The sequence below is a fragment of the Bombus huntii genome, chromosome 8, assembly GCF_024542735.1.
Source record: "Bombus huntii isolate Logan2020A chromosome 8, iyBomHunt1.1, whole genome shotgun sequence".
Classification (NCBI taxonomy): Eukaryota; Metazoa; Arthropoda; class Insecta; order Hymenoptera; family Apidae; genus Bombus; species Bombus huntii.
The window spans coordinates 3,516,084-3,543,909 of NC_066245.1; the positions used below are offsets into that span (position 1 = coordinate 3,516,084).

The following is a 27,826-nucleotide window of genomic DNA, read 5'->3' on the forward strand; positions in this document are numbered from 1 at the left end:
CCAGACGATAATTCATCTTCTTGCCGTAATGGGATCACTAGGAGTATTTTTCGGTTTCTGTTTAATTTACAACGTAGTTTGCGTTAATTGTATGGGTCTCCTATGTTCGTATTGGGTAATGGAAATGGCTATCATGAGATATACATACTGGCTTACAGTATTACTTACCTGTGTTCTAGCATTGATGCCTAAGTATGTCTTTGTATCTTATATATTAACGGTCAATAAATATTCTAAAAATTAAATTATACGCAACATTTATTATTGTGTATTTAGGTTATTTTGTAGAACCATAAAATCGACAATAGCTCCCGATTTTATGCAAAGTGCCACGTTGAATGCACCGTCAAAAAGTGGTAGCCATAGACAACGAATCGCTGAGAGAAGTGAAAATAGTTTCATTGCTGGTTGGTCACGATCAACGCAGCATGCTACTATAAGGTGGTACATCGTGCTTTTTAGGTGTAAGACATGAATTATGGATTATTTAAATTATACAGATTTCTCCGATTTTTTATGTTTCAGAACTGGGACTAAACACGATACGTTGACAACTATCGTTGCATGACATATCTTAAAAATTCCAATAAGACTGTCGGCACATTGTAAAAGAATAATTAAGACTATTAACAGTGCTGTTTCATCAAAATTATTAGGACAAAATCAACGTCCTTTGTTGCATTTCGAGTTGTACTGTTCCTAAGGATTGTAAAACATTGTCAAGCAATGTATTATTAATTTTAATATGCATTTTTTCATCAGAAATATGCTGTACTTTATCGAAACTAAATGAGTCATCGAAATCATCGTTCACGATCGTTTTCGTTATTCATCGAGTGGCCTTAAATCCAGATTGCTACTGTTTATTGCATTTTATGGCTGTGACTTTTAGGGACCAAAACTTTTAATCCAGTAGTAATATCAATGTCAATTGATTGAAAGGTTCATTCGGACTCATTTATACGCGCGTGTCCGAGTTGTACATGGAATCAATTAATAATTTATTCAGGTTACAACTGTTCTCTTAGAAACGAATGTAAAAGAGTCTAGATTATAAGAATGTAAACAACAGTTTAAATGTATATTATCTCCTATGAAGTTCATATTATATAAGTTACAAATTCACGTTAATCATACGAGTGTAATGCATGTGAATTTTACACTTGTAATTCTAGTACTGTAATTTTAGAAGTGTATGTACGATTAGCCAGCATAGAGGTTCTATTAAACGTGTATAATGGATGTCATGACAACACCTTACCGTTCTTAACATAGTATTTTGATAAATGATTAAGAAAAATCTACGTGTACATAGCCATAACCAGTAAAACTGTGTGTTATATAAACCTTGTCGTTTCATTAATATCAGATCTTTCGTGTCTCCTAAAATTTTTTAACGTGAAATACGAGAATATTGTCACCTTCATTTTTAGTTTCCAATTCATAGTTCTTTCATAATTTTGTTGATGACGCTGTTTCAAATATTTAGTCAACTCCGATTGCTTCTATAGCACTTTCAAACATGACTATCATTTGGAATATTGAACGAACTCACCAGAGTTATGTATTTCGCGCAAATACGAATATTTTCATTAATTACGTCTTATTTCCGGAATAGTCATATTATTCCTTTACTTCGTCTTTATGTTATTTAATTTTTAGTGGGTTAAACATAATTTCAGTAGAGTGACTTTTCAACGGTTGATGAGCACCACTGGTCGATGCGGAAACACGAGGTATGATGGGGATGGGATTGAAAGGCGAGTGGTGCGGCACCGGGGGATCTTTTGGCGTGCTGCGGCAACGACTAGTCTCAGCCACATATTCAGTATTCTTTCTATAAAAGACAGGTAGAGTTTGCGTGTACGATACTCTTGGCACTTGATTGGTCGCGATTGTGCATAGTGCTCGGGAAACTCACGACCAGCTGTGCTTCGAATTCCGTAAAATGAATTTCGTTGTACGAAGCGTGCGCAGGGTAGAAGGACAAAGTGGGGCGTAGGACGAGCTCAAGGATCTTTTGAGCGTCGCTCTGTTCCTTTGTCATGAAATTACGGCTGAACGCTCGAAGATACGGTACCCGAAATTTTTGACCTAAACAGTTCTGTTACCGAATCTCTTCTGCGTTAGTTCAGTTTTATCAAATCAATGAAATGTTTCGTTTCAGTGTTACAAAGATCTCATGTTTTTAGAGTAGTCAACAGAGAAATTTCCAACTCACGTGATAAGAAGAAGGATCACTTTACGTCAACAAAGAACATGCGAATTTTGTGAAAATACAGTGAATCATGAATCTTTAAGTTGTGATTGAATTAAAAAAAAACTATTTTTATCGTTACTGAATAATTTTGTTTACATTTCGGAGCAAAAATATTTATTTCCATCCGTGTGTGGTGTTGACACTGGTGATAATCCTGATCCTGTTTCGTGTTACCTGCTTGATAATGCATTGCGTGTAGATACAATAAACGAGCTACGTCAGAAACATTAATTCGTTGCACATGTATGTTCCATGCTTTCCCCTCTGCGTCATTCTGGTTTCTCCAGAATGACTATGCATACACGTGCTCGCTGCGTTTACAAGGACAAAATTAGAACCTTTCAAAGGTAGTATCAAAAGTGGTGATCAATATCACGCTTTTCACAGATGTATAAATGACCTGACACTTTCTGAATATATCGATCGCATGTACCAATTGACTTTTTATGCTCTAGTTCTAACAATTTTTCTATCAAACAGCCGAGTTTCCAAAAATTCTAGTGCAAACTTATCGTTCATTTGTAAAAACCGCGAAATACAGGTGAAACGATGGCCGTTAATGCGATATAACAAATTCATACACAATATTGAAAAGATAACATTTATCAGTCTGCTACCATTAATCTAATAAAGGGATGCTTGTAGAGGGACATCTACAACCTTATCACGGTGTCGAATGCAAACAGAATAAAGTCCCTATGTTAAAGTCGAAAATACACCCTATGTGATTCTGTGCGAGCGACGTCGAAAGTACTTTAGATGAAACCCTAATGTCGAATACGAATAGAATTAATTTTAAAGATAAAACTTATGGTAACATTCAGAAACCAGTGGACATACTAAAAATAAGGAAAGTAACATTTTATGCTTCTATTCGAAGAAGTTCTATACCAAGAATGTAAAGCAGGTCGGCGGCACGATAACAGACTACTTACCTATAACGCGATAACGATCCACGTACAAGGTTACAAGTCAAGCTTACCATTGCGATTACTGTAATGTGCTGTTAACAAGGAACGGATAGAAAACGCATCTTGCGTAAAGCTTGTGAAATATAGAACGCAAATGAGTCATTGCACCGAGAACGGAAGTGAACAAAGGCTTGGTCATTTGGCATAGATCGTTAGTGGGGATCAGATTTAGAAAATAATATGGTGATCGAACGAATGCAATTTGATAGGAGGTGTGCCTCGGGTGTTTGAGGAAGATCGGAATGAACGGTTAAACTTGTCTATCGCGTACGATTTCCGCGTGACTTTTTACTTGGAAGATGAGTGATGCGATGATCAAACATACCACATAGCACGCGCTTTGTTCTTTGTGTATTATTGAATTTTTATTAAGTGATTTCTATATAAAGAAAGAGATAAGACTGGTATCAAAGACTGATGTTATAAAATGTGTTTGTTTTTTAATACCAGTAAGTTATCGATAACGAGCGCCGATTACCACTTTCATCCACGTATCTGGCATTCTAAGCTCACTTGTGGAACTTGCTAAGATTAAGACAAACCGTAACGTTTCGGTATTACCTCCAACCGGGCGGCTTTTCAAACGTATTATCGGTGTTCTTGAGCGCGAACGTATACCGGAAACGACGTTCGAATTGTCAACGACTCGATGAAAGGAGCCAGTGAAGTGCCAGTGAATTATCGATAATACATACGACGACAAGCACCATTGTGTTAACAGCTTAAGGATAATAGTAGCTCTAAACGACTAGAGGTGTAACAACGAGGTATTTAATAGTCATGTAGCAACGATAACGTGTTACAGTGGGATGCTATACGAAATCATTTTACTTGTTCAACGAAAATAATCATTTTTATCGAAGAAAGAAGGGGAGCGAAATCGCGGCGACTCGATACAGTGTCGACATAATTTGTAGGATTGCATCGACCATTTTTCTTTTCCTTCAAACGGCGGGTTCCGTGAATATCTGCCGTCCCTTCCTAATAGAGCGCACCGGGAAGGGAGGAAGAGTAGCATGTGAGAAGTGAATCGAAAAGAAAACTAACGAAAGCGCGGTAAATTGAAAGTGTGTCGCGTAACTCACAAAGTATCGTGTTAAATTGTTAAAATATTTTGTACCTCGTTAACTGATATAGTGATTGTCGTCATCTCTTTCTAATAGAGCGTACCGCTCTAGGACGTTGGCACGTGAAAGATTCCAAACGAAAAGCAATTTCATCGAGTAACGTCGTTTTCGGTGTCGTGCGATTGCAACGAATTACATAATCGATTGACGAAGAGAAAAAGAGACAGCAAGACACGCGTAAAGCACATCGAGAATGACCTTCGCAGCCATCTCGTTTGTCTGTCTATCGTCGAGGGAGAAGAACCCAGAGATAAAGTGGTACGCGATTTAATTAATAACTTGTCGTAATTGTCAGACGGAAAAAAGGTGAAAGAAAAGGATGCGATACGCGTGCCAGAAGAGATGATTTTAGCGAGACGACGTTCTAGCGAGAATATCGGTGAGATCTTCTTCTAAAGGAACTGCAGTTGGTTATGCCGTGTTTCTCAGCACAGCAGGTGTATCGTGAGAGATGACAGTCACTTATACTGCCGAAGTCGCTACCTGCAGAGGTCTCGGTTGCTTCCTAAAATTACTCCTAAGGTAAGCAGTTTAGGTTTAGCTCGTCCGTTCAGTCGACACTATTGCATGCAGTTAAGAAAACCGTTGATAAGTTATATCTGTTGTAGCTTATTTTTACTTCGTCCTGTTTACGTTGTCAATTTTGACAGCGACATTCGTTCTATTTAACTTTCATACGTTACCCTGATATTTTCTTTCGCTGAAAATGATTCGTGTCCACTCGACGCTCCATAGATAGTACACTATCGGTACTTGATAGATAAACGTAAGATTTTCAGATACAAAGGCGTAGCTTGTTAATGGATCGTAATCTTTCCCGACGATTCTTTTTGATTTTGCACGCGATTATTTATCAGCTATCATGTTTGAATAATATTTTCAATTCTTCCGTCATAGCGTTCCGCGAAAAAACGCGTCACGTGTACGTACGTGAAGGATATCAAGGAGAATATCGTAACCAAGGTTGGATACATCTCGACAATTCTAGTTACGTACATATACCGATGAGACCTGCAGGCAGATCATATCGTTCATTTTTCAATATTTACGTTATACGTTTCTATATGCCATCGGTTATTTTCTAGTGTCTAATGGATTATTATTCTTATCCAATGAGACCCGTTTGTTTCGTTGATTCTAAGACAAATTGTATATAGAATATCGAGGAAGATTTATTCCATTTTTCACTTGACCTGTGGTCGTTGACCTTTCTATTATTATTTCAATTACGCTATATCCGTACTCGGATGCGGTGTTTCAACTGTTCGAAGCTCGTCACGTGCAAGCCATGCTTTAAATTACGCGCGTTACTCGTTTGCTCTTCGAAGAATGTAATATATTGTATTTACAGTTACTCCATTGTCTGTCCTATGATACTATTTGTCTGAATCGTATTTATCGTGACACGAGAATTGGACTTAATGTCCTATTAATTGAACTCTTGCTACTTACGAGCGCGAGCCTTTATTTTGCAATTGAGTAAGAAACGAATTAATTATCACGTCAGTGCATAAATAATATCCTTGGAAGATGTTTTGTCGTCGGTTCTCTTTCAACAACGGTGAAAATAACGTTAAATACAACGCAAAATAGAACGAATACAGATTGTTACGTGTAACTGATTTTATTCCCTAAATGTAGCACGGGCTATTTTTTACGTTTATGGCACGAGCAAATTTGAATTCTCGTTTTAAAGCTACCAACATCATATATATAGGTATATAAACACGACGTTACTTGTAGACGTCCTGATGTTATTGAACTCCGGTTGTACGAGTTCTTTGTTTCCTGACGACTCGAGATAAACGGATTTCTACTGTATCTTCCAATTTTTTTCATCTTGAAAGATTCGTTAAAAATGTCGATCGTGGTATAGGAAAATCGACGCGAAAAAGATACTCGAGTAGTCTTGGTTTAGTCGCCGTTTAGTATTCATAGAGCGTCGTTCTACCTTATTCATTAGCGGAACGTTTATCGCGATAACAGATCTCTTACGACGATCCGACGACCTGCAGCCGTATTTAACGAAATGTTTCACGCTCAAGAATATTTTCGATTATGCATCACCGTCGAAAATAAGGTACAATTGCGTAGACTGTAAACTATATGTCTTTGAAGTCCGTAATAAGACCATAGTTCGTCAGAGAGATTCTACGAATCGACCCGCGTTTATTTCCTCCAGTTTAGTCGTTATCGGGTCACGTTATGTGCAATTGCTTGCGAAACTACTCAAACGCTCGTAGAGATACGATTGTACGTTATACGAAACATCTTGAAAGTTCATTGATAATATGACGAGACTGGACTGTTATGACTATACTGATCAATTTTTTAGAGAAAATCTGATAATCGTAGCATAGAATCTGAGAATCAAATCGATATACAGGGTGGCTGGTAACTGGTGATACAAACGGAAAGGGGGTGATTCTACGCGAAAAAAGAAGTCGAAAATATAGAATAACAATTTTTCCTTTGAGGCTTTGTTTTCGAGAAAATCGACTTTGAATTTTCGCTCGGTACGCGTGCACTTTATCGCGTTTCGTTATAACGGATCTCACCGTAGATCGTTGTCTCGATGGAAAAATTAAATTAAAAAAAAATTTTATTCTATATTTTCGACTTCTTTTTTCGCGCAGGTACGCGTATATTTCGCAGAGATCACGAACGTATTTAGACAGTCAATTGTTCATTCTGTTAATAAGACTCGATATTCCCTGGAATTATATATACCTACATTTAACATTTACATATATTCAAGATAACTATCCATGTCGTGTTAATCTCTTTACTGAAAATATATTTTCACATTAATAACAAATTTCATCGATATAATCACCACAGACGTGTTTCATTAGCGTGATAATTTTCAAAGTGTTTCGTACAACATATCCGTACATGCGTACATGCAAGTTGCCATATGGTAAATGTACAAATACTTTAGCGAGCAACTGTATCTCGAACATAATACGATTGCGTGTTCGCGTGTAAACGCTTTACTCACCACTAAGGTGCGAACAATGGAAAATTGTGCGAGACTTCATCGCCCAGGTATCAATTTGCAATCTCAAGGATGGTTCGATCGCGAGATTCCTTGGACCTCAACGCGCGGTACAGTCAAGATTCCGCGAGATAAGAGAAAGGGATCTCGTAATTCATCATTGAAACGCACACGATGTATTCCGTGATTAAGCAGAGACCTGCCGGATAATAATCGTTGAATAATCCACTGAATTATCGCGATGGTTTCTCGGAACTAACTACACTAACGGTCTTGAACAGATTCTATGACCTAAAATCGCAGATATCGATTGAACTTTCACAGAAATTGAAAGTGCTTTCGAGAAGTGTGTTTTATTTTTTGTAATTAATCAGCGGCTGTCAAAACGTCTTGCGTTACGTATTGTTTGTTTTCTAGATGGCGAGCAAGCGTGTACAAGCTCGTCTGGTTGGACCTAGCGCTTTTCCTCTTCATATATTATTCGCTGTCGAGTATTTACCGACTGATATTGGACGAAGAACAAAAGAAGATATTCGCGGCCATAGTAGCGTACTGCAACGCGTACAGCGATCTAATTCCGCTGTCTTTCGTCCTGGGCTTCTACGTCAGTATTGTTATGACCAGGTGGTGGAATCAATACATGGTGATACCGTGGCCGGACTCAATCGCGGTTTTCGTGTCAGCCACTATTCACGGCAACGACGAGAGAGGTCGACTAATGCGCCGAACTATCGTCAGGTACATAAAATACTGTGCAACAGTCTTTAGCCAATATGATACGAAACAGACACGGAACGATTTAGAGTCTGTCGTAAGAAGAGAGAAAGTCGAAAATAGAAATAACTTGTATGGAATACTAAAAACAAAATGTCAGATATTATAGCTCAGTTTATTTAAAAATTGTATCTGTTGGAAGAGCGAAAGGCGTTCGTATAAAGTACTGCTTCAAGATGACATCGATTTTTATATACATCCATAAAAAAGCGAAAAATTTTCATTTGGTAAGTGAGCTAACATCTTTGCACAGTACTGTGCACGCTGCTCGTTACTGTGGCACGATAGAACAGTAAGAATCGATTCGATTAAAGTCAAGGCGAGAAGTAATCCAGTTGAACTTTTGTACTGGTATAAAAAGTATTTAATTTTCCTTGATACATATATGTATATATGTATATATATATATAACAACTGCTTTTCTTTCATTTCAGGTACGTGTGCGTTTGCTTAACGCTAGTACTGGCGATGGTCTCGCCCCGTGTGAAGAAACGATTCCCCACGTTAGAGCACTTCGTAGAGGCGGGTTTGTTGCTGGAGAACGAGCTAGTCATATTCGAAAGTCTGAACACAAAGTTTCCTAAGCCCAGCAAGCATTGGTTACCGATAGTATGGGCGTCAAGTATCGTGACAAGAGCGAGGAAGGAGGGCCGGATTCGTGACGACTTCGCCGTGAAAACATTGATAGACGAGTTAAATAAGTTTCGCGGCCTCTGCGGTAGCCTCATGCACTATGATACTATTAGCGTTCCTTTAGTTTACACTCAGGTGAGCACGTCCAACACGCACCAGAACCATGTACATTTAACATTCGTGCATCCATCGTACCAAGAATTTTAATTTCCTTTTCTGTTCGCGTATTCTCTAGGTAGTTACGTTAGCTGTGTATACGTACTTTTTAACAAGCGTGATGGGTCGGCAGTCGGTGACCGATGCATCGCCGAACATCGATATGTATTTTCCAGTATTCACAACGCTGCAATTCTTTTTTTATATGGGTTGGTTGAAAGTAGCCGAGACTTTGATTAATCCGTTCGGAGAGGACGACGATGATTTTGAAGTCAATTGGATAATCGACAGAAATTTGCAGGTATAATGTCTAATGAAAATACCACGTGTTCAATCCTTCCGAGATGGATTTTTTCTTTCCACGATGAATCCAATTATACATATAATAGCATACGTTATAATAGACGTTTTAAAATGTATAGTATGTATTGTGCTACTGTTAGCTTTATAAATGTTAATGTATCTTTGATGTATTCTAATTCCATATGTATTGTAAAAGGTGAGCTACCTTATCGTCGATGAGATGCACCACGAGCATCCGGAATTAATCCGCGATCAATATTGGGACGAGATCTTCCCTGCGGAACTTCCGTACACGGCGGCAGCGCAGCCCTTCCGCGAGGAGCATCCGGAGCCATCCACGGCTAGAATTCAGTTATCCGCTGCGCAGCAAGAACTTCAACCATCTTCGGTCAGGATTGATGAAATGGCAGGGGACTATCAACAGAAGTTCCGCCCTGACATGGCCGACGACGCCGCGTCTGGTATACACTTCATAGCGACTGGGAAAATGTCAAGGTTGGTCTTGGAACGATGCTATTTTGTGAATGTTTTATTCCACGCGATACGGTTTTTTTTGTAAACGCTCATATGCCTAACGCTTAACCAGGAGCGCAACCGAGAGTGGTAAAATAGCGAGGTAATATTATTTATTTAACGTCTATCTACTGTGTAAGTTACGATATCGAGTGCTGAAAATATGCGAGGGTTATTGGGTTATGGAACCGGAAGTATATGTTTACTTGTAGAAGCGCTAGCAGAGTAAGCAATCGGGACCGTACCATGAGCGGAGGCTCCACTCCAAGCATCATCGGAGAGTCTCTACCAAGAGTCAACAGCGTCACCAGCGTGCTGAAACGATTATTCAGTAAAGACGATAGACCAGATGGCGGTACATCAAGTGGGACTAAAACACCTGGAAGGCTTGCATCTTCTAGTTCGGCCGCTTCGCTACAAAATAGAGCCGTTGGTAAGTTCAGATTTCAAATTTTCATAAAACTTCGAGCATATACGTATATGTCCGTTTCTCCGGCTAAACTATGTTTGATATGTACTGAAAATTTTAAATAGCAGGAGGAGGCTCGATGAGGATCGGAGTAATCAAGGAAGAAGCGGACGAACAGATGACGTTAACGTCGATGAAGTCGGAGAAGAGACCTCACGTGCAGAGCATATTTTCGCCGGGACCACCACCTCCAAGTGCTCCCGTCGCTGTTCCTGGTATGGAACACTCACGAAATGGAGAGATATTTTCGTGTAGCGCTCCTGTAACTGGTGGTGTGTTAAGGGGAAGTAACGGGGAGATTGTCAACGACAGGAGATACGGGTCTGATTCAAGGTTGATAATTTTCTTTCTAAACGAACTATTTTCTATCTTTTTCATATTGCAAAATGAGATCGAAACGATGAAATTATTCGGATTTTAGAGCGCAACGTACTTCACAGTCAGCACGATCGAGCATTGCTTACGAACCAGCAGCCAGCTACATAGACAGTGTTGCGGATGATCTTATAAGCAGCGATAGTTCATCCGCTAGCGTTAACTCCGATGACGAATTTACAAAATTGAAGACAGAAAGAGAAAAGCAAAGACGTGATAAGGTAGAACGAAGATTGGCTAGGAGCACCAGCGGCCGCAATAACTTAATCAGTGGAAATTCGAAAGGTTCCATAGACAATGAACATCTTCTGTTATCAGACATGGCGAATACTTCGCGTTTGTCTATGACGCAGGGAGATGATAGTAAAACGATCGAAACCGATCGTCTTTAGCGGAACTATTTGTGGCTTTACTTTGAAGTCTAACTTCAATTGCGCAGGATATTAGAGGAGAACTTAAAAAGAAATAAATGCACAAAAGATTTTTACAATGTTTAAATAGAGAGACTACCGATCAGTCGTATGATCGGGGAAAGTACATGAATTTTGGAATCACTTTTACGACTAACAAGGTTGATTCACATGTTCAAGATTTAATTAAAATATTAGTGTATATACGGATTTTTTATTAGGATGAGATTGAAGGAGTAGAGAGAAATATTTGGTGATAAACGATCTACGAGTTTGATCATAATAATTGACCCTAATCTGAGAAAGTATATAGAGGTAATGGAAACATTCCCATCATGAAAAGGGAAAGCTATTCTAAATGATCATGTTTACACATATATATAAAATGAACAAAGTTGCTGCGCTTGAATTGCTATTGTGATTTTGTGTATATCGTAAACATATTCCCAATTTCGCTGAAGCAAACGAAAGTTCATGTGCTCTATTTTTAGCGATTGGTATGAAGGAAGACCAATGCTTTCTAATAAATATTACTTAAAGATCGTGTAAAAAGATCCAAAGATTACATACGTAAGTGCAAACATCGAAAGTTATTACCGCTGTATTTAATCAGTGGATTTGCTACGTGTACCGGTATACCTCTCACTTCAAGTTTTACGTATCAAAGTTGACAATAATTATTGAGTCGTTGTCATCGATTTAAAGTATAATGATACAATTTTATATATTTACATTTAGTAAATATTACAACATGAATCGTAGCTGCCTCACGTGTAAAGAAGAAAACGTATAAAAAATAGAGTTAATGATTTAACTTTTAATTTGTAAATTAAGTAGTTATTAACGTAAACACCGAGAAAACAGTTTCGATTCTATTCTTCTTGTTTTAAAACGTTTCGCAAACTGATCGCTTGTACAAGAAGTTTCCGACAAAGTTAGAAGGTATTCGGAACGAAGAAGAACCTTTGTACTCTGCGAATTTCAATTATTACGAAGATATTGAAAGTGCCTGTCTTGTGCCTATTCTTATACGATCAAAAAGCGGTATTTAACACTTGTTTATCGCTATATAGCTTACGGTCCTATTGCTTTGCATAATATGTGATCGATGTTACGCTCAAAGTTAGTGCTTTTGTACAGCAACGTGTTCGAGCACGCACATTCCAGAAATCAAAAAAATTTAAATTTTAAGAGAGAAAGTCGATGAAACGATCGTACGTCCATAGGATAAATTTAATTTGATATTTTTCTTATGTTCGTACGTACTTATAATATCGCACACATTTTGAACATACTATATATACATATATGTATAAAAAATAGGAAAAATGAAACTTTCTGTAACTATCCATTAGGCGAAATTTCGAGTCTAGCCAATATAGCAATAAATTTTGTATGTATTTAGAAGAATTAACGAGAAGTTAAAGTACGATTTGTGAATATCCTGTATATCATGTAAATATGCGTGTACAAAAGCTTATACGTAAGTTCACGCTAGAGAATGTGTCTTTCATTTTGGAATTACATTCCAGAACGCAAATAAATCTGATGGTGCTCATGGCTAAGCGTTTCGTTCAACAGTATTACGGTATCGAAGACGTATGTTCTTGGATTCTCACAGAAAGAGTTGATTTTTTTCTGAATAAAGAAAAGTAAATCACAAACATCAAATGCATTTTCTTCATTTCAAAACGCTCAGAGACAGTTTACAATAAAATATATATATATATATATGATATTACGATCGTGCCGAGTAAGCTATTACGTTCTATTTTCAATTTTTCAATTATTTCAATTAGAATATCGTATATATTAGAACTATTCCTATTAGAAGTTGCTCCAAATAGAACGTTTTAATTCCCCCCCCCCCCCCCCCCCCCCGAAAGCGAAAGTTAAGACGGCCGTGAGGTGTCGTGGCGATCGGTCCAATCGTCGAAAGGGAAGGGTATTCGTGCGGGACCGGAAGACATCGGTAGCATTCGGGTGTCGTCGTTCGGATTCGCGAGCAGGCGTCGGCAGCTTCGGGAGTGGGGGTCGTCAGTGGGCAGCCGTCGGCGAGAGGTGGCGGTGGTTTTGTAAGGTGAAGAAAAGAGGGGTTAAGTGAGCCGTGCCGGGCCGTAGAAGCGAGCTAGCGGTGGCGCGGCCCGTGCTCGTGCCATAGGGCCTCTGCCAGGCATTAGTGCGATCGTTTACAAGATGGCAGACGGTCCGTCCGCGGAAGACGCGGCTACCGACCTGGGGGACAGTGATTCTCGTTTAACAAGGGAGCGACACAAACGCGAGGACGCTTCGTTTTCGATGACGTCCTTGAGCACGGGTCAGGACATCGCGAGACGCATCCACGAAGACGCTTCTGTGCTCGATAGTCATCCTCATCATCGGCAACAACATCAACATCGTCCTCCCCGTCGTAATTGTCATACCAATCCTCATCTTCCTCGTCGGCATCTTGGTAACCCTAACAACAACAACAACAACAACATCAACAACAGCAGCAATAACATCGGTAATCTAAGCAACAACAACAATAATCATCATCATTACCAGCATTATCATCGTCGGGAGCACGAGGATGACCAGGCTGATGGTAACGAACGCGTTAGTAAAAACGAGAGTGGCAGTGGTGTTGGTGTTGACACGATGTGCGTTGCTCCGTTTACGTCACCGAGCAGGGAAGATTACGAGGAAAACGACGATGATGACGACGACGACGACGACGACGACGACGAGGACGACGAGGACGAGGACGAGGACGATGACGACGATGATGATGAGGAGGACGAAGACGAAGAAGAATATAACGTAGGAGAGAATGGAGTGAAGAAGGGTGTATCGAAAAAGTGTTGCGGCTTGGTTCGAATCGACGTAATAAAGACGAAAAATGTAATAAAGGTGAAAAACGAAGAGAGCGATAGCGATAATAGTAATAGTAGCGGTAACGGTAGTGGTAATAATAATGGTAGTAGCAGTGGTTCGGAGGGTGGCGCGATGACCGGTCACGCGACGCGCGGCGGTGACAATGCCGGTGGTGGGTGCTCGGTCGGTGACGGTCGACGGTCGAGGTCCGCGGCTTTCTTCGACGCGACGGTGAATTCTCCGAACGAAAGTGCGAGCAAAATGAACGAGTGCCGCGTAGATGACGACAACGACGAGGACGGAGACGGGGACGAGGACGAACATCGTCACCATGAGCATCAGGAGCACGCGTTAGTAGAAAAAGTGAATCGTCTCGGATGCGATAAAAGTAGTAGTAGCAGCGAGGCTGGTATAGACGAGGAGGACGCCTCCGGAAAAACGACGGACGGTATCGCTAGTGATGGTAGTAGTAGTGATGGTGGTAGTAGTGGTAGTGGTGGTGCTGCTGCCGCTGCTGCTGTTTCTGGTTCTGGTGGTGGTGCTGCTGGTGCCGCTGGTGTTACTGCAAATGGCCTCGTTGCCGGCAGGCATCAGGGCAGCCCTTTCAAGGGACAGGTTAGGATGGCCGAGGACACCCTCGTCGGCCCTTGCGGCAAGAAGCGGTGTGCCGATCGATACGACAGCTCCGAGAGTTCTGACAGGTGAGTGAGCGAGATAGCTTTTCTCTCTCGTGGTTCGACGAACGCCTCGAGGAATGAACAGAAAAGCAGGAAGGAAGAACAGAACGGGAGGAACGGTAACCAACTAGAAATCAAGCCGTGCCTTTGCTTCGCTAGTCAATGTATTACTCTGCTCCGATCTTTCTACGTACTCCGATTTCTCTCCTTTCTGATTACGCGACCTTGCGTCTTTTCTATCTTTGTTATGTTTGCTCGCGATAATACGAACGCCACGCATCTCGATATATGTATAATACATGCGTATAGCGATATACGAAAGTATTCGGTCGGGCGCATATCCCGTGTTTACGTTCGCGACCAGGCGTTTTTTCGAAGTATGTAGTTTTTTTCTCTCGACAGTTCGCCTCGCATCGTTGGGAGGAGCCACTTGTATATGTACCGGGAAAGAACGCGATGGTATATAGCGGAGTAAATATCTACGTACATACATAGGTCCATTTAAACACACGACAAATCTCTGTTTCTCGATCAACGATCTCAACGTCGAAGAAACGTACTGGTCGGTAAGCGAGTCTCGGTTCGGGTATCGCAATTAGTGCGAAGGCGCGTTCGACAGCAGGCCAGGGGTCGTTGTACCGCGGTTACGAGACCGACAACCGTGGCTGCGTTCGATCTGTGTGCGCGGCGTGTTTATAGGATCGTAGATGCTGCCAACTCGCCCTCTCGTTCCCTCCATTCTCTCTCTCTCTCTCTCTCTTTTTCTGTTCTTTCTTTTTCTTTCTGTTTCGCTCTTTCTTTTTTCGAACCCTTCGTATCTGGCCCTTGTTCTCCATAGGAATTTATCACGCTAGAGGTAAGGTTGCGTTTCGGTAGACTCGGTTGCTAGCCGAGGAAGCGACCAGACTCGTCGTTTTCATTCGCGTTTCGACCGCTGGTCGTAACAATATAACTTTTGTGATTCATTTATTCACGGCTACGGAGTAAGCCTGTAGCTGCGTGTTTATATCGTATAATGCATACGTGTAACTGTAGCGCACGAGAGTGTTTGTACACTTATAAAAACTTTGATGAATATATTACGTATGCTTGCGCAGATAAGAAATTAAATACATAGCGTAGAAGCCGGTGAAAGATATTCGAAGGATTTGATTATTAGAAAAGACTCGTAAAATTACGACGGCGGAAAGTTTGATACGAATTAAATTTTTCTTCTTTCGCTACGAATTTTCCCAACGACCTAACGTATACCACGTGTATAGCTTCCGTTGGTTTCGTGTGGGAAGGGGACGCAATAAAACTTTAGTATCCTAACGGTTCTTCTCTGTGGTACGCTACTAAACTCGAGCGTTTCTTAGGAAGAAAATGTCTAACCTAACCGCGCCATTGTCCTCTCGCCGTGGCTCGATCGCAAGCAACGTTTACCAAACGAAACTTCCGTTTACTTGTTTTCTTAATCGGCATGGAAAACGTTACGCGTTGCTCTTCTAACCTTGCCGTCCAATCCGTGTTTGTTTTTTCTTTTTCGTTCTCGTCGGTTGCTCCACATTTTCGAAATACGCGCCGAGAATTTACTCGCGCGTTAATCTCGTTCCTAACCTCTATCATCCACAGGACGTTCCCTTGTTTAACAGCCAAACTTTGTCAGAATATTCTATGCGTAATTAAGCAGAAAATATATAAACGTAGATCATTTAAGGCTTTAAAGTTATATACTGTGATAATAGCGAAATACCGTCAGACAATATTTTAAGTAAATAGCTTAAGTAAATCTAATCTCGTAGATCTTTTCTAATCGTGTTTCTCGGTTTTCTCGAACTAGGCTGTTTTAGCAACTCGTCGCGTTTATCTCTCCTGTATACATATTTCCCCGCGCTTGCTTTTCGTTAGGTCGTGAGCGGATTTCACTTGCCTACGGTCCTTGCCGGTTAAATTACACCTGGCATCCTCGCGTAACGACGCTTTTTTCCTTCGGTTTAATCGCTCGCCTAGAGATAGTTGCGTTTAACTACGATAACGATTATCTGATTACTGAGAAACCTAGCTCGTGCTTCGCGTTTTTCTCTTTCCTTTAATACATAAACCTTCTGGATGCCTCACTCATAAATGTAAAAAATGTAATAAATTATTAGCGAAATCTTAGGAGCCACGAGTTAGTTTACAAATTACAGCTCGATTAATTGTCCCGTTTGTCAAAAAGTCGTAAAATTGCGTAGAACACGTCTATAATTTATAACTCGTAAGCGGTTAATTTATTGAAATTATTAGTTGGAGGGCCAGGAATCTTCTTGCACAAGCGAGCTAATTATCATTAACGAAATTTTACGCCTTCTATTCACGAAGCTCTATTAATAATAGTAATTGTAAATTTTTTCAACTTTCATATTTCTCGATTGAATCACCTTATTTATGTAACGAGTGGCTAAAATTTATCGAAGTTGTCCTAAGTATAGCTAGACCGCTGTAAATCTTGCACGCTATAAAGTGAAAAGAAGCGTGGACGTGAATGTTCGACTCGACTAGGTGAAAGATGATCGTTAATTTCTATCGTAAAATAAATTCGTTAAATGGTTTCGTGTTATCGGGCGAGCGTGGAAACTAGTCGAACGAGTTACTCAAACGAATTTTACTGCAAGTTACTCGTGCGATCCGAGATACCGAGAGCGTTGACGTTTTCCTTTGTTTTAGCCCTTTGCAGACTACGGCGCTAGTAGTTTTAAGGCGATATCGCTGTGGCGAGGCGCTAGTGTACTCTCTAAGGTCTTAGAAACTGTCTCCTTTCCGTTTCATTTCTTCTCTCTATGTCGAATCGTGCGTTCTTCGAACGGAACTCGACGTCCACCTCGATAAATTACGTACGACTATAACGACTCCCAATATAAAAATCCTCGTACGGTTTTCCTTTATTACGAACAAAACGGATTAAACTTATCCCTTTTCTTTTTCAAATTATTGATCGATGGTACACGATATTAAGAAGAGTTTAAAAGATTCGGTAACAGTAAATGTAACTTGCACGGTAAAACGCGACCATCGCGGCTCACCGTGTTAAATGTATGAAAATGGAGAAAAATATCCTCGTCTTAATTTATACGATTTATCGCATAACGATCCACTGTAACATCATTCGTTTATTCGCAAGATGTCTCAGGTGATTGACGTTCTATCGCGTTTCTGTTGAAAGAAGTGTACGTTGGTCGGTAAAAAGGATCGCGAAAAACGATAGAAGGAGATAGAATAGTCGTTTTTAGGTCTGATTGGCCGGTTTGCACGATGACCGGTTTCCTTGTGCCGCGATCGCTATTCAAGACCGTCCCGGGAATACCTTGGCTCGCGTTTTTTACCCGTTCATTACCGGATTACGGCATCGACGATCGATGTCTGTCCGTGGACGTTACTGGACACGTGACCATCGAGAACTCGCGATGAGAAGGCCGGCTCCTATCGACGCGCGTCGCTATCGCGATCGCGTTGCTCCGTTCAAAATTACTGGTCGTAAGAGAAGAACTTGCCGCTGGTCAAAAAGGGTATCGTTGACCGGACGGAAGAGCGAGATGTTTGCAAAAATTTCCTACAAATTTGTATCGTTTATCGCGGGATAGGATCGTGTAGGATTGCGGTTAAAATGGCTCGATGAAAATAAAATATCGGGTGATCCCGCATGTAATTCGATTTTTCATACTTCACTTTTGCTTCAAAAATTAGAGTAGGAAACTTCTTAGAGAAAGATAACGAATTATAAAGGACACGAGAAAATTCGCGGCTGATCGATCGCTGACAGGTAATCGTTTATTAAATACAATCGTAACAGATATCCAATCGTATTTTGATCTCGGTAAGAGTCGACTCTAATGCCAGAGATATGCAAAGAGATAAAGCTAGAACCGGTCGTCTTTACGAATTCGGTAATTGCGGTGTTAAGAAAAAGAATTTTTTTTTTAATAGCAAAGGACGCGCGATCTTCAATTATCTAAATCACCGAGAGTCAGAAAAAATGAACGCTCGGTAGTTAGATTCGGTTTTTATCGAGGATATCTGCAAGCAAGAAACCGTATAATTTGCATAAACGTCACGTACGAAGATTGATCTTCGCCGAGACAGGAAATCTTCGGTTAGAAAGTGCATCGTTCGAATATAATTTACGATGAACCGTAGGCGCGTTTCACGCGGTGCGTTCTTTTCAATTCGAATCGTAGTCCCGATGGTTCACGCGTACCAGACCGTTCACGGTCCTTTTGGTAATATTTTCATGGCCGCGAGCTGAAAGAGTAGAGGCGACTCCCGCTGCGGCCAAGCCCAACTGGATGCGGCTGTTTTTCGTGTTGCAATCGGTCGTGGCTGGCCTGGCATCTCGTACGGTTCACGGCACTTCACGGCTCCACTTTCAGACGCCTTATCGCGCCTCCAATGCGTCCGAGATAATCGACCGAATTCAGTTCGACGCTCGTTAATCTTCGGCCGCAGATAGCCAGCGACTTCGCGACGCTAATCACCGACCTCTCGTGTTTTCGTTCCCGTTTCCACTCTCCTATTGCCCTCCTTCCTTTGCATCCAGATTTACTCGTGGATATGGTTTCTGCGAAACGAATATCCACAGTCGGCCTTGTATATCGTGTACACGGGCTACAAGGAGCGTTTGTACGCCGGTGTGTTTATATTTACGAAGCAATTAATCGAGTTTCGTAACATTGTCCAATCGCTAGAAACTCGATGCTATGAGAATGAAACGCGCCACGTTTTCCGAACGTACGCGATGTTCGTATAGTACGCGCATCGGATCGCACACGTCTTTCGCTATACGTACAACGAAACTTGTCACCGTTTCGACATATTTGACATTAGAATATCTTTGTATATTGACATTCGCTGGAGTTTATGCATTCAGCGAAAAAATGTGATTTACGTAGTTCGCATTTGCTTTCAATGTCTCGTATACCTCGCTCACCTCTGCGCTTGCGTTGAATAAAATTAGCAATTCCTTCGACTATGAAGCCACGATAAGCTTAACGATTTCTTGCCCACGTGAAAACGTCGACGAAGGTGATAGCAGTTTCGTTTAATCGATCGAACTGCGATAACCAATGATTCATGGGTATAATAAGAAGCGAACTGTAGGCGATCATTTTCCCGAGTGGGTGCAGCGGAATTTCAAAGGTCGGCCCGTTTCTCGATCGTAGGCGAACTCGTGGACGAGTTTAATTGGGTCGGTGAAAAACGCTCGCTGCGTCTCTTTCGATCTTCGCACGACGATTTATATTTTCTCGATCGGGCGTCGAGTGCGCTCCTCGCGGACGAAGCGAAACGAAGCGAAAAGAAGAAGAAGCGGGGGCGATCGTGGAGCGGTCGCGACGCGAATCGCGTGGCCATGGCCGTGGCCGTGAAAGTGAAATTCGTGAATGAAACGAGTGGAACAGCCGGCAAACCCAAGTGAAGGTAAAGGTTGCCGGTTTCGGTTTCGGTTTCGGTTTCGGCAACCGGTGTCTTCTCCTTCGACCGGTTCGAATCTCTCCGACTCGCTCTCCATTGTCCAGTCTGGCTTTCCATTCGAGTAACGTTGCTAGATGCTCGAGATTGGCTAGGACAGTCCCGTATCTATAATTGCAGGATTATGCACGAGATTGAAAAAGTCGAGTATAAAAGTATTTTTAAAGCTTTTTCGCTCTTTATACGGTTCGTACAAATTTCTATCTCGATATCGTACACCACATAATTACGAAGGATATTATTTATAATCACGTCGATTTATAATCGAAAGAAAGTTGTATTCCGTTGAAGCAGGAAATTTCGGATCTCGCGATCGAAGTCGTTTCGTAAATACTTGAGAATTAAATCGACAGAATGGATAATTTATTCTCGCTCGTTCGCGTTCTTTGTTGAATCAGGAAGAAAAAGCGAAGCATATTCTGAATATTCTGTGAGGAAATAAAATGTCGCTTATAGGTAGTTTTTTCCTATTTCGTACGTCTTATTAACTTCCATGTGCCATTGCTACGAACAGGCTAAAGTCTCCGTACGTGAGTACATGACGTGTATGAGCGTAGAACGCGGGTAGAGAACACCGGCAGACTCCCAGTCTACTTTTCAAACGAGATCCGATCGCTGCATCGTTATCTATTTCGAAGAAATAACAGGTTTACCACGAATCGCGTAGCGTATCATCGATCGAAGCTAATTGATCTGAGCCAAGGTATTATCGGTTAATCGATCGAGATTGTTAATCTGTTAGCTAATCGTAGATTCGATACGAAACGGATAAAGTTGAAACATAAGCAGAGTTTGTTTGGCGGATCGTCGGCACGTGGGCGGCTAAACGTAGGAAAAGTCGCGCATTGTGCCTGGTATAAAATGCGCGAGTTAACGAGGAGGTGGACGCGGAGGCGGCGTCGGGTAAGAGGAAGGATTTCTCATGAGCAGTGCCGCAAAAACGCCGCTCGAACTATGTTGCAACTGCAGTTAGAAAGCTCGAGCCTCGGCTATCTCTGGCTTGGCTCGGCCGAGCGTTTGCTCGCCGGAACGATCGTGACTCGTCCAGCTTTTCTGGAAAAATTCGGCACCGCGAGCACGTGGGTGGATAGTTGAGAAACAGCTTAGTCGAAAGTGGAACGTCGATCATAGGCTCGCTTTACGGATTCCTTTAATTTCCTCCCTTCGTCGGCTTCGCACTCGCCACGAATCGACACGACAGCGGACGAATCTTTGACTCGAAAATCGCAGGCAAAAAGAAACGCAAGAAGTCGCGTCTTTAATCGGCACAATTTTCAAATCTACCACGTCGATATTTCTACTCTGCGCTTATTTCGCTCGTTCATGTCGAACGTTTCCAACGCTATTCTTTCTTTATTGTTGCTCTTTCAGATACACAAATGGCGAATTTGAAGAGTTTACGTAAATGCAAATTACGTTTGTGCGTAAATATAGTCTCCGTTTTTCCAATATTTATACTAAATTGAAATCCCATCCACAACTGCGAAAGCATAAACGAGAATTGATAGTTTGTTGACAATTTTCAACGTAAAGAAGACGATGTATTTTCTATTTTCCTTGGTACGTATACGCGCGTCTCGCTCCCTCGGTCGTTGCAGGGTCGCAGATTCCTGACTTTTCGCGGTCTCGCTCGTTTCTGGTCGTCCACGCGAAACGAAAGTTTCGGGAAACTCGAGTTACCTAATTTTTTCACCCGGACGGTTTATCGCGAGTCGTTGCTCCGTCGATGTTCCTTCGGACGAACTTTTCGAACAGAGAGGCCCGTGCCATTAGACGATCTTATCACACGTGATCTATCGATGTACGTCGAGCGTGATAGCCAACCGTTACGAAGCTCACCTTGCGAGGCTTCGCACACGATCTTGCGGATGATTTGTCAAAATTTGCGATCTGTCGCGTATTTTGCGGATGCTTCGTTCGATCAAATCTCGCCGGATTGGCAACAGACTCTGGAAGATGTTCCAAGATTCCGCTCGACCGAGCTTCCACGACATCGTTAGGCGACGCTGGCATCGAGAAAGTAATTTCCCATTTACGAACGTCCAAACAAAAATTCCAAACGTACGAACACAAAAATTGACCACGAAGAGGAAGATTCGCGATGAGGATTAGCGAGATATGGTTTGCGTCACGTTTCTCTGGAAAGGACGATGGCGAAAGAGCTGCGAATATTTCTGCCCTTTCGAACATCTAAAATTCTACAAGTTCTAAGGTGTCAGAAAAGTACGATCATTCATGGCAAACGCGATGGAAGACGCGTCGAAGAAGCGTATCTTCCACGGACAGGAAGAACGATCGTGATTTCTTTGTAGAAGCGTACGGTCACGAAAACGGCGACGTCGGCGACGCGTAACAACCTTCAATTATATATACACACACAGACATATTCGCTCGTTTTAAAACTTGCATTATTCCATTCTACACTTTAGTTTATCGTTATATTACCTTAGAAATTGCATCCGGCACAAGCGTTTCGCTATTGTTTAACGTCACTCTAGTTGTACTTAAGCGATTAGTCATCGAAGGATTTGTTTCACAATGACCGACAGATGTTACCGTGCGAACGATCGACGAGTAGAAACGGTACCTCCTAGATCATCTGTTTTCAGTCTGTAGAATAAACAGAAATACGTTTTCTCCTCTCAATCGAAAATTCCTACCTTCGTCGTTTCTGATTTAAACATCTCAATCGCTATATATATGTCTCGATAACACACGTACGTATAAACTTTATCAACGGTATATTAAAATGGAATACGATTCATCGAATATCGTTAAAACGAACCGCGATAGCCAGTATCAGTTCGAAAGAATCTTATCTATCGTTTAACAATCGCGCGAGCTAGGGGCAACCAGCTTCTTAAATAGCGAGACTATGTCGCGTCGCGTTAACGCTTCTAGACGTCCATTCTTCTATCGAACGTTATATTTTCTATACAGGGTGGTTGGTAACTGGTGATACAGGCCGAAAGGAGGTGATTCTACGCGAAAAAAGAAGTCGAAAATATGGAATAACAATTTTTCGTTCGAGGCTTCGTTTTCGAGAAAATCGACTTTGAATTTTCGCTCGGTACGCGTGCACTTTATCGCGTCTCGTTGTAACGGATCTCACTGTAGATCGTTGTCTCGATGGAAAAATTTAAAAAAAGAAAAGAAAAAATTAAAAGAAAAAAATTGTTATTCTATATTTTCGACTTCTTTTTTCGCGTAGAATCACCCCCTTTCCGCTTGTACCACCAGTTACCAACCACCCTGTATATTCGCGTATTACGTGCATTCTGAGCGTTTCCGCGTCTTGGAATTTTCCACGAACGCGTAAAAATCCGCCATACAGTTGCAACTGTCTACCTTGGTATTTAACAACATCGTACGATATATAAAACGTACGACGACGAGTTATCAAACCTCGATGAAATGGTACGTGGAGCGGTTAAAGGATCGAAAGGATTTTTCGTGTCTTTTGGCGAGATGGAGAACCTACTGACCTCTCGTTTCTCGTCGGCGAACGCGATTACAGCGTCGAGAAAGTCGATTATCCGACGACGTTCGGGAACACCGGTAGCGCAACGATGCACGGACGAGCGTGGCCGGTTGTTGGATCAATACGCGGCAGGCTAGCGGCCCTTTTCGAGGGCTGCTCTGTGCCGATTCGCGCAACAAGTCTTCTCTAACGGGTGTCCCGGATTCGCGCGATCCCTCCTGGCCCAAGGATCTCGCCCCCTCGATCCAATTAACGCGTCCCATCCACCCGTTCGACAAAAGGCCAGCTTCTGTCCTTGTCTAATTAGAAAGACCGCGGATTAATTGCAATTAACCGCAGCTTGTCGCGCCCTCGACGATCCAGCCACGGTCTCTCTGTCTTTTCTCGGGTGTCTCTTTACTCGCTATACGCGCACGTTGCGATACGCCGCTACGATCACCGAATTTTCCACGTCTTCTTCTCGTTGATATCTCGTCTTGATCGGAAAAAGGGTTTGCGATCTCGTCGCCTCTGGTTCTTTATCGTTAAACTTGAGAACCGAGTTTAAAGTTTAGCAAGTTGAACGTTGGTTCGCGCTGTTGACGTTGGAAAGAAGCGAACATTCGCTGCTTTCTAAGTAGATTTTTCGTCCTGTTATCGTGAATTTTTGTATTATTTTCACCGACCGAGACCGTACGAGGGTCGGGTAATTATACGTTTTTGAAAAAGCGGAGTTAAACGTCGAAGATCCGTAGTCATCGTGCGAGCGGTTCGGAGGCTTGGTAAATTGAAAAGACTTTTAAATTGACGTACTTTAAAACTCACCGTCGTCTTCTCGCGACGGACCAACTCGTGGAAATAATTAAATTTGTTTCTCGAGAATCGAGTATCGATCGTATACTTACGTAACGAAGTTAAGAAATTAATGAAAACGGCGGTCGGTCGGTCTGGTTTTCGTGCGGCCTTTTAAAAAGTATCGCGAGTTTGTTTCTGCGAGATCGGTCGATAGCGGGATACGCGTTGGAGCGAGCGAGGCTTGCGAACCAGATTCGCATCGTAATGGTTGCTGTTACCTCAGGTGGTCTCGTCAGCTCGTCTCCGAGGATGGAGATTGCAATTTCGAGGAAGGTAATTGCGATTACCGGACGATTACCCCGCCAGTGAAGTGGACCATTCGCGCGGTAGCTTCGTTAAGTCATTCGCGACCACTTGGCCGTTACTTTGCGGTGGGTTTTCGACCGTTTCCAGCGGATACCTTTTTCATTTTTACATTTTTTATCTCTTTCTTGGAAACTGTCAAAGTCGTTGGTCAACGTTTATCGCGATAATCGTAGCGTAGACTATCGCGGAACCGATTCCGCGCGACAGTATAGCACGATACGAGGTTTTCCAATTCTCGTTCGATTGAAAATGTCTCGACGCGACTACAAGCTTTAGCCCGTACAACGCGATCTACAGGGATAACAGCGTTTAGCAATTGTTAGAAATCTTCCTCTCTCGACCATCTTCTTTCGTAAAAATACCGGGTTGTTCCAAAAGTTTTTGTTAAGAACTGTGGATCTTAATCGCCGAAATAATAGTAAAGGGACACTAAGGTTACACTTGGAATTCATATTAAAATAGTTTTAGATTTATTTAATAAACGATTCCCAGGATCTTCGGCATTCTCTTTGTCTCAACATCTTTCATATCGCATACAGTTAAAGAAGAAATATCCAAATTCAGAAACAGATATAATATAAGAGTTAACAACCACCAAAACCCGTTAGTTACCCAATTACTTGACACGACCGATCATATCCGCAGACTAAAAAGACGATACCCTTTAAATTGAAGAATTAGATTCAACTAGAACCAAACATACTATAAACTCTTATAATCCAAGTTACAGTACCACAAAATAATTTACTTATAATTCTCAATGAGAATTCACTGTAAATAGTCTACCAAATAAAAAAAAAAATATTACATTGCCAATGGAACAGTTACCATTCATCTGTTTTTCGAGACACTGTGCACACGCATACTTCCATACACTCGTATTCACATACGTGTGTCACTACTACGCGGCTGATCTAGTCTAGCGCACAAAATTACACATATTTCAATAGTTTCTTTCCTTTTACCAGCAAACAACAGACGCGCGACGTGTTTTGTTCTACGTTATTTTATCCAATTACGTACAATTCATCTTGCAACACCTCAAAAAAAAAAAAAAAAAAAAAAATATAAATAGAACGAAAACTGTCGCGCATCTATCGTTTCCTCGTAGAAGGAAAGAAACTTTTGGAATACGTCGCAAGAAACGCGCAACTTAGCGTAGCGTGGCCATTTACGAAAGGATGGGTGTGACGTCTTGGAGAGATTGCTAGGAACTGCAAAGAGCTAGGAAGGATTAATGGGGCGACGAGAGGGCGGCTAGCGAGCACCTACGATAATTTGAGACGCGGTTCACCCGTGTTCCATCCAGGGACCAACGTCGGACCTTCATGACGGAAGGTACACTTGGAATGGGGTTTCGCGAACGCGAGCTCGAGAAGGTGGTCGATTACGCTCGAGGCAACCACGTGGGTAGTGATTAATCGCGACACGAGCAAACACGCAGCTACGTATGCGTGGAGTACGCGTGTGAGGTGGTACATGAACGCGGAACGAGCACAATAGGCCAGAATACGCAGGCGTGGGCAAAGCGTTGCCTCGCTCTCGCGCCATCGACTCCAGCGAGCTTCGTTTCGATCGTATGGAATTTTTCTTCGACCATCGATTTTACGAAAGAAATTCTACGAAAGCGTAAAATTTGAACGGTACTAGCGAAATAAATAATTTCTGCGAGGTCGTTTGCGAGAAAACGGTAGTAAATGTCAAAGCGTGTTAAAGGAAGCTCGCGTTTCCCCACCGTCGTTGCTTTTCTTCACTCTCAGGTTCTTGAAATTGATCGATATAATTTTCAAACAGCTCGGGCGATCGTTTTTGCAGCCATATGGCAAAAATGCGCCAGTTCTGTGTATATTTGTAATTTTGAAAGTATTCGTACGCTCGATGTTCCATCGGCGTTAGAACGGCACGCGGCTGCCAACATTGCATCGGCAAAATTCGAATCCGATCTGAAAATATACGTAGGAGCTGCGAGATACTTGCCGCGTGCAAATATTTAGTAAAAGATCGGTATACGATACGAATAGTCGCTCTGGGCGTACAAAAGACGTTAAACACCGAGACTTGCCAGTATCGCGGTTTAAATATCCCCGTTTAAATATCTTCGCGATGTCTGCGAGATATATACTTGTACCAAAATATCGTGCAATTTTCGTATGCATTTTCAGAATCGTTTAAAACGTTACAACGTCGATATAGCGACGATAGTTGAGCGTCGTTACGGCACTAGTGAAACTTGAAAATGTTTCGCGTAACGCGCGTAATAACACGTTGGCGAAAGACGTCGTCGAGCGGACAAATTCTTTCGCCAGCCACGCGGTATTTCCTTTCTTTTTTCTAAAGAAATGGCGAGCCAACTTTCAGACACGACCAGGTGAAAAGCGTGGTAAAACGTTCGAGCTGCAGCTCTTTCGACTTTAGTCGGTGGCTGCGGCTTCGAGTCCGTTTCCAGATTCCTATCTAACTGGCACGAGTTGCGGCCTGCAACCTAGGCCTAGGTCCGCGCTGAGTTTTGCAACGTGCCGCTTTCGTAATCGGCTGTGTATCGCGACGACCGCGTTTCTCGTTCACGGGTCGCGCGGCAGAAGTGCTCTAGGCCGGTTTCACTCTCTCCTCTGTTCCGTTGCGTTGCTCTCGTAACTTCGTGAACGGGTTGGCGGACTCGCGCGCGATTAGACCGGTCACGGTTCGCGAACAGGTCGACGGCTCGATTCGTTGGTTGGGCGAGCAGCGTTCAAGTGGCGGGCCAGTTCGCGGAAAAACCAGATTGGCCGAAATCTGCGGGTGGTCTCGAAGGGTGGTCGTTCGATGTTCCGCTTCGATAAGCCGTGCGATTAATTTTCTTTCTGCCGGAACGTTCGATTTATAATTCGACGTTAACTGGTGCGAGGTTGCAAGGTGGAGAGACCGTCGTTTCTATTTTGTTTCGCCTCGATAGATCACGAGGGAAGAAGAATCAGCGTCGATTCGAACGAGCGAATTTCGTTTCTATATATTTGGAATTGCGATACGTCCGCGCGTACGTGGCGTTTCTTACTTTCTCGGCCGTACGAGCGTAATCTACGGACAAAGATAAGAGAAAAGACGTTACACGAAGACGTTGGTTCGTACGTTACGCTGCTGACAAAGTTCGAGCAGCCTACTTTCCATTAAAAATTCTGAGAATTCTGTTTCGACGATCGATACCTCTTGGAACGCGATCAAC

At 42.1% G+C, this 27,826-nt stretch overlaps 3 protein-coding genes across 10 annotated transcripts in view; all 3 read left to right on the top strand.

Moving 5' to 3' along the window:
* Positions 1 to 1,346, top strand: part of LOC126868184 (phospholipid-transporting ATPase VB) — a 28,471-nt gene extending 27,125 nt beyond the window's left edge. For 2 of the 4 annotated variants that reach the window (XM_050623398.1, XM_050623396.1), the window contains 3 exons: positions 5 to 192; positions 277 to 441; positions 526 to 1,346. In XM_050623398.1, coding sequence (XP_050479355.1) covers positions 5 to 192; positions 277 to 441; positions 526 to 568 — 396 coding nt within the window. In that variant the 3' untranslated portion in view covers positions 569 to 1,346. Of the gene's footprint in view, positions 1 to 4; positions 193 to 276; positions 442 to 500 lie in introns of those variants that run through there. The other 2 variants (XM_050623399.1, XR_007690543.1) reach the window with 2 other exon arrangements.
* Positions 1,347 to 1,846: 500 nt separating this feature from the next.
* On the top strand, positions 1,847 to 12,660 carry LOC126868192 (bestrophin-2). 2 transcript variants are annotated; one of them, XM_050623417.1, is made up of 9 exons: positions 1,847 to 4,880; positions 7,774 to 8,094; positions 8,565 to 8,898; positions 8,999 to 9,220; positions 9,419 to 9,717; positions 9,809 to 9,838; positions 9,948 to 10,168; positions 10,270 to 10,537; positions 10,626 to 12,660. In XM_050623417.1, the coding sequence occupies exons 1-9, from the start codon at positions 4,810 to 4,812 to the stop codon at positions 10,969 to 10,971; spliced, it is 2,112 nt and encodes a 703-aa protein (XP_050479374.1). In that variant the 5' UTR covers positions 1,847 to 4,809; the 3' UTR covers positions 10,972 to 12,660. The 2 variants fall into 2 exon arrangements, with proteins under 2 accessions (XP_050479374.1, XP_050479375.1); XM_050623418.1 differs by lacking the exon at positions 9,809 to 9,838 and having other exon boundaries at positions 1,849 to 4,880.
* A 347-nt stretch (positions 12,661 to 13,007) lies between these two features.
* Positions 13,008 to 27,826, top strand: part of LOC126868188 (uncharacterized) — a 149,431-nt gene continuing 134,612 nt past the window's right edge. For 3 of the 4 annotated variants that reach the window (XR_007690545.1, XR_007690546.1, XR_007690544.1), the window contains exon 1: positions 13,008 to 14,546. Coding sequence is in view for 1 of the 4 variants with exons in the window: in XM_050623404.1 (XP_050479361.1) it covers positions 13,186 to 14,546 (1,361 nt within the window). In the remaining 3 variants the exon portion in view is untranslated. The remainder of the gene's footprint in view (positions 14,547 to 27,826) is intronic. The other variant, XM_050623404.1, reaches the window with a different exon arrangement.

Bases quoted from the DNA above. Each gene is read 5' to 3' on its own strand.
- LOC126868192 (XM_050623417.1), top strand. From the start codon at position 4,810: ATGACAGTCACTTATACTGCCGAAGTCGCTACCTGCAGAGGTCTCGGT. The intron at 8,899-8,998 runs GTGAGCACGTCC...CGTATTCTCTAG, and splicing joins TTCCTTTAGTTTACACTCAG to GTAGTTACGTTAGCTGTGTA. The intron at 9,839-9,947 runs GTAATATTATTT...GTTTACTTGTAG, and splicing joins GAGAGTGGTAAAATAGCGAG to AAGCGCTAGCAGAGTAAGCA.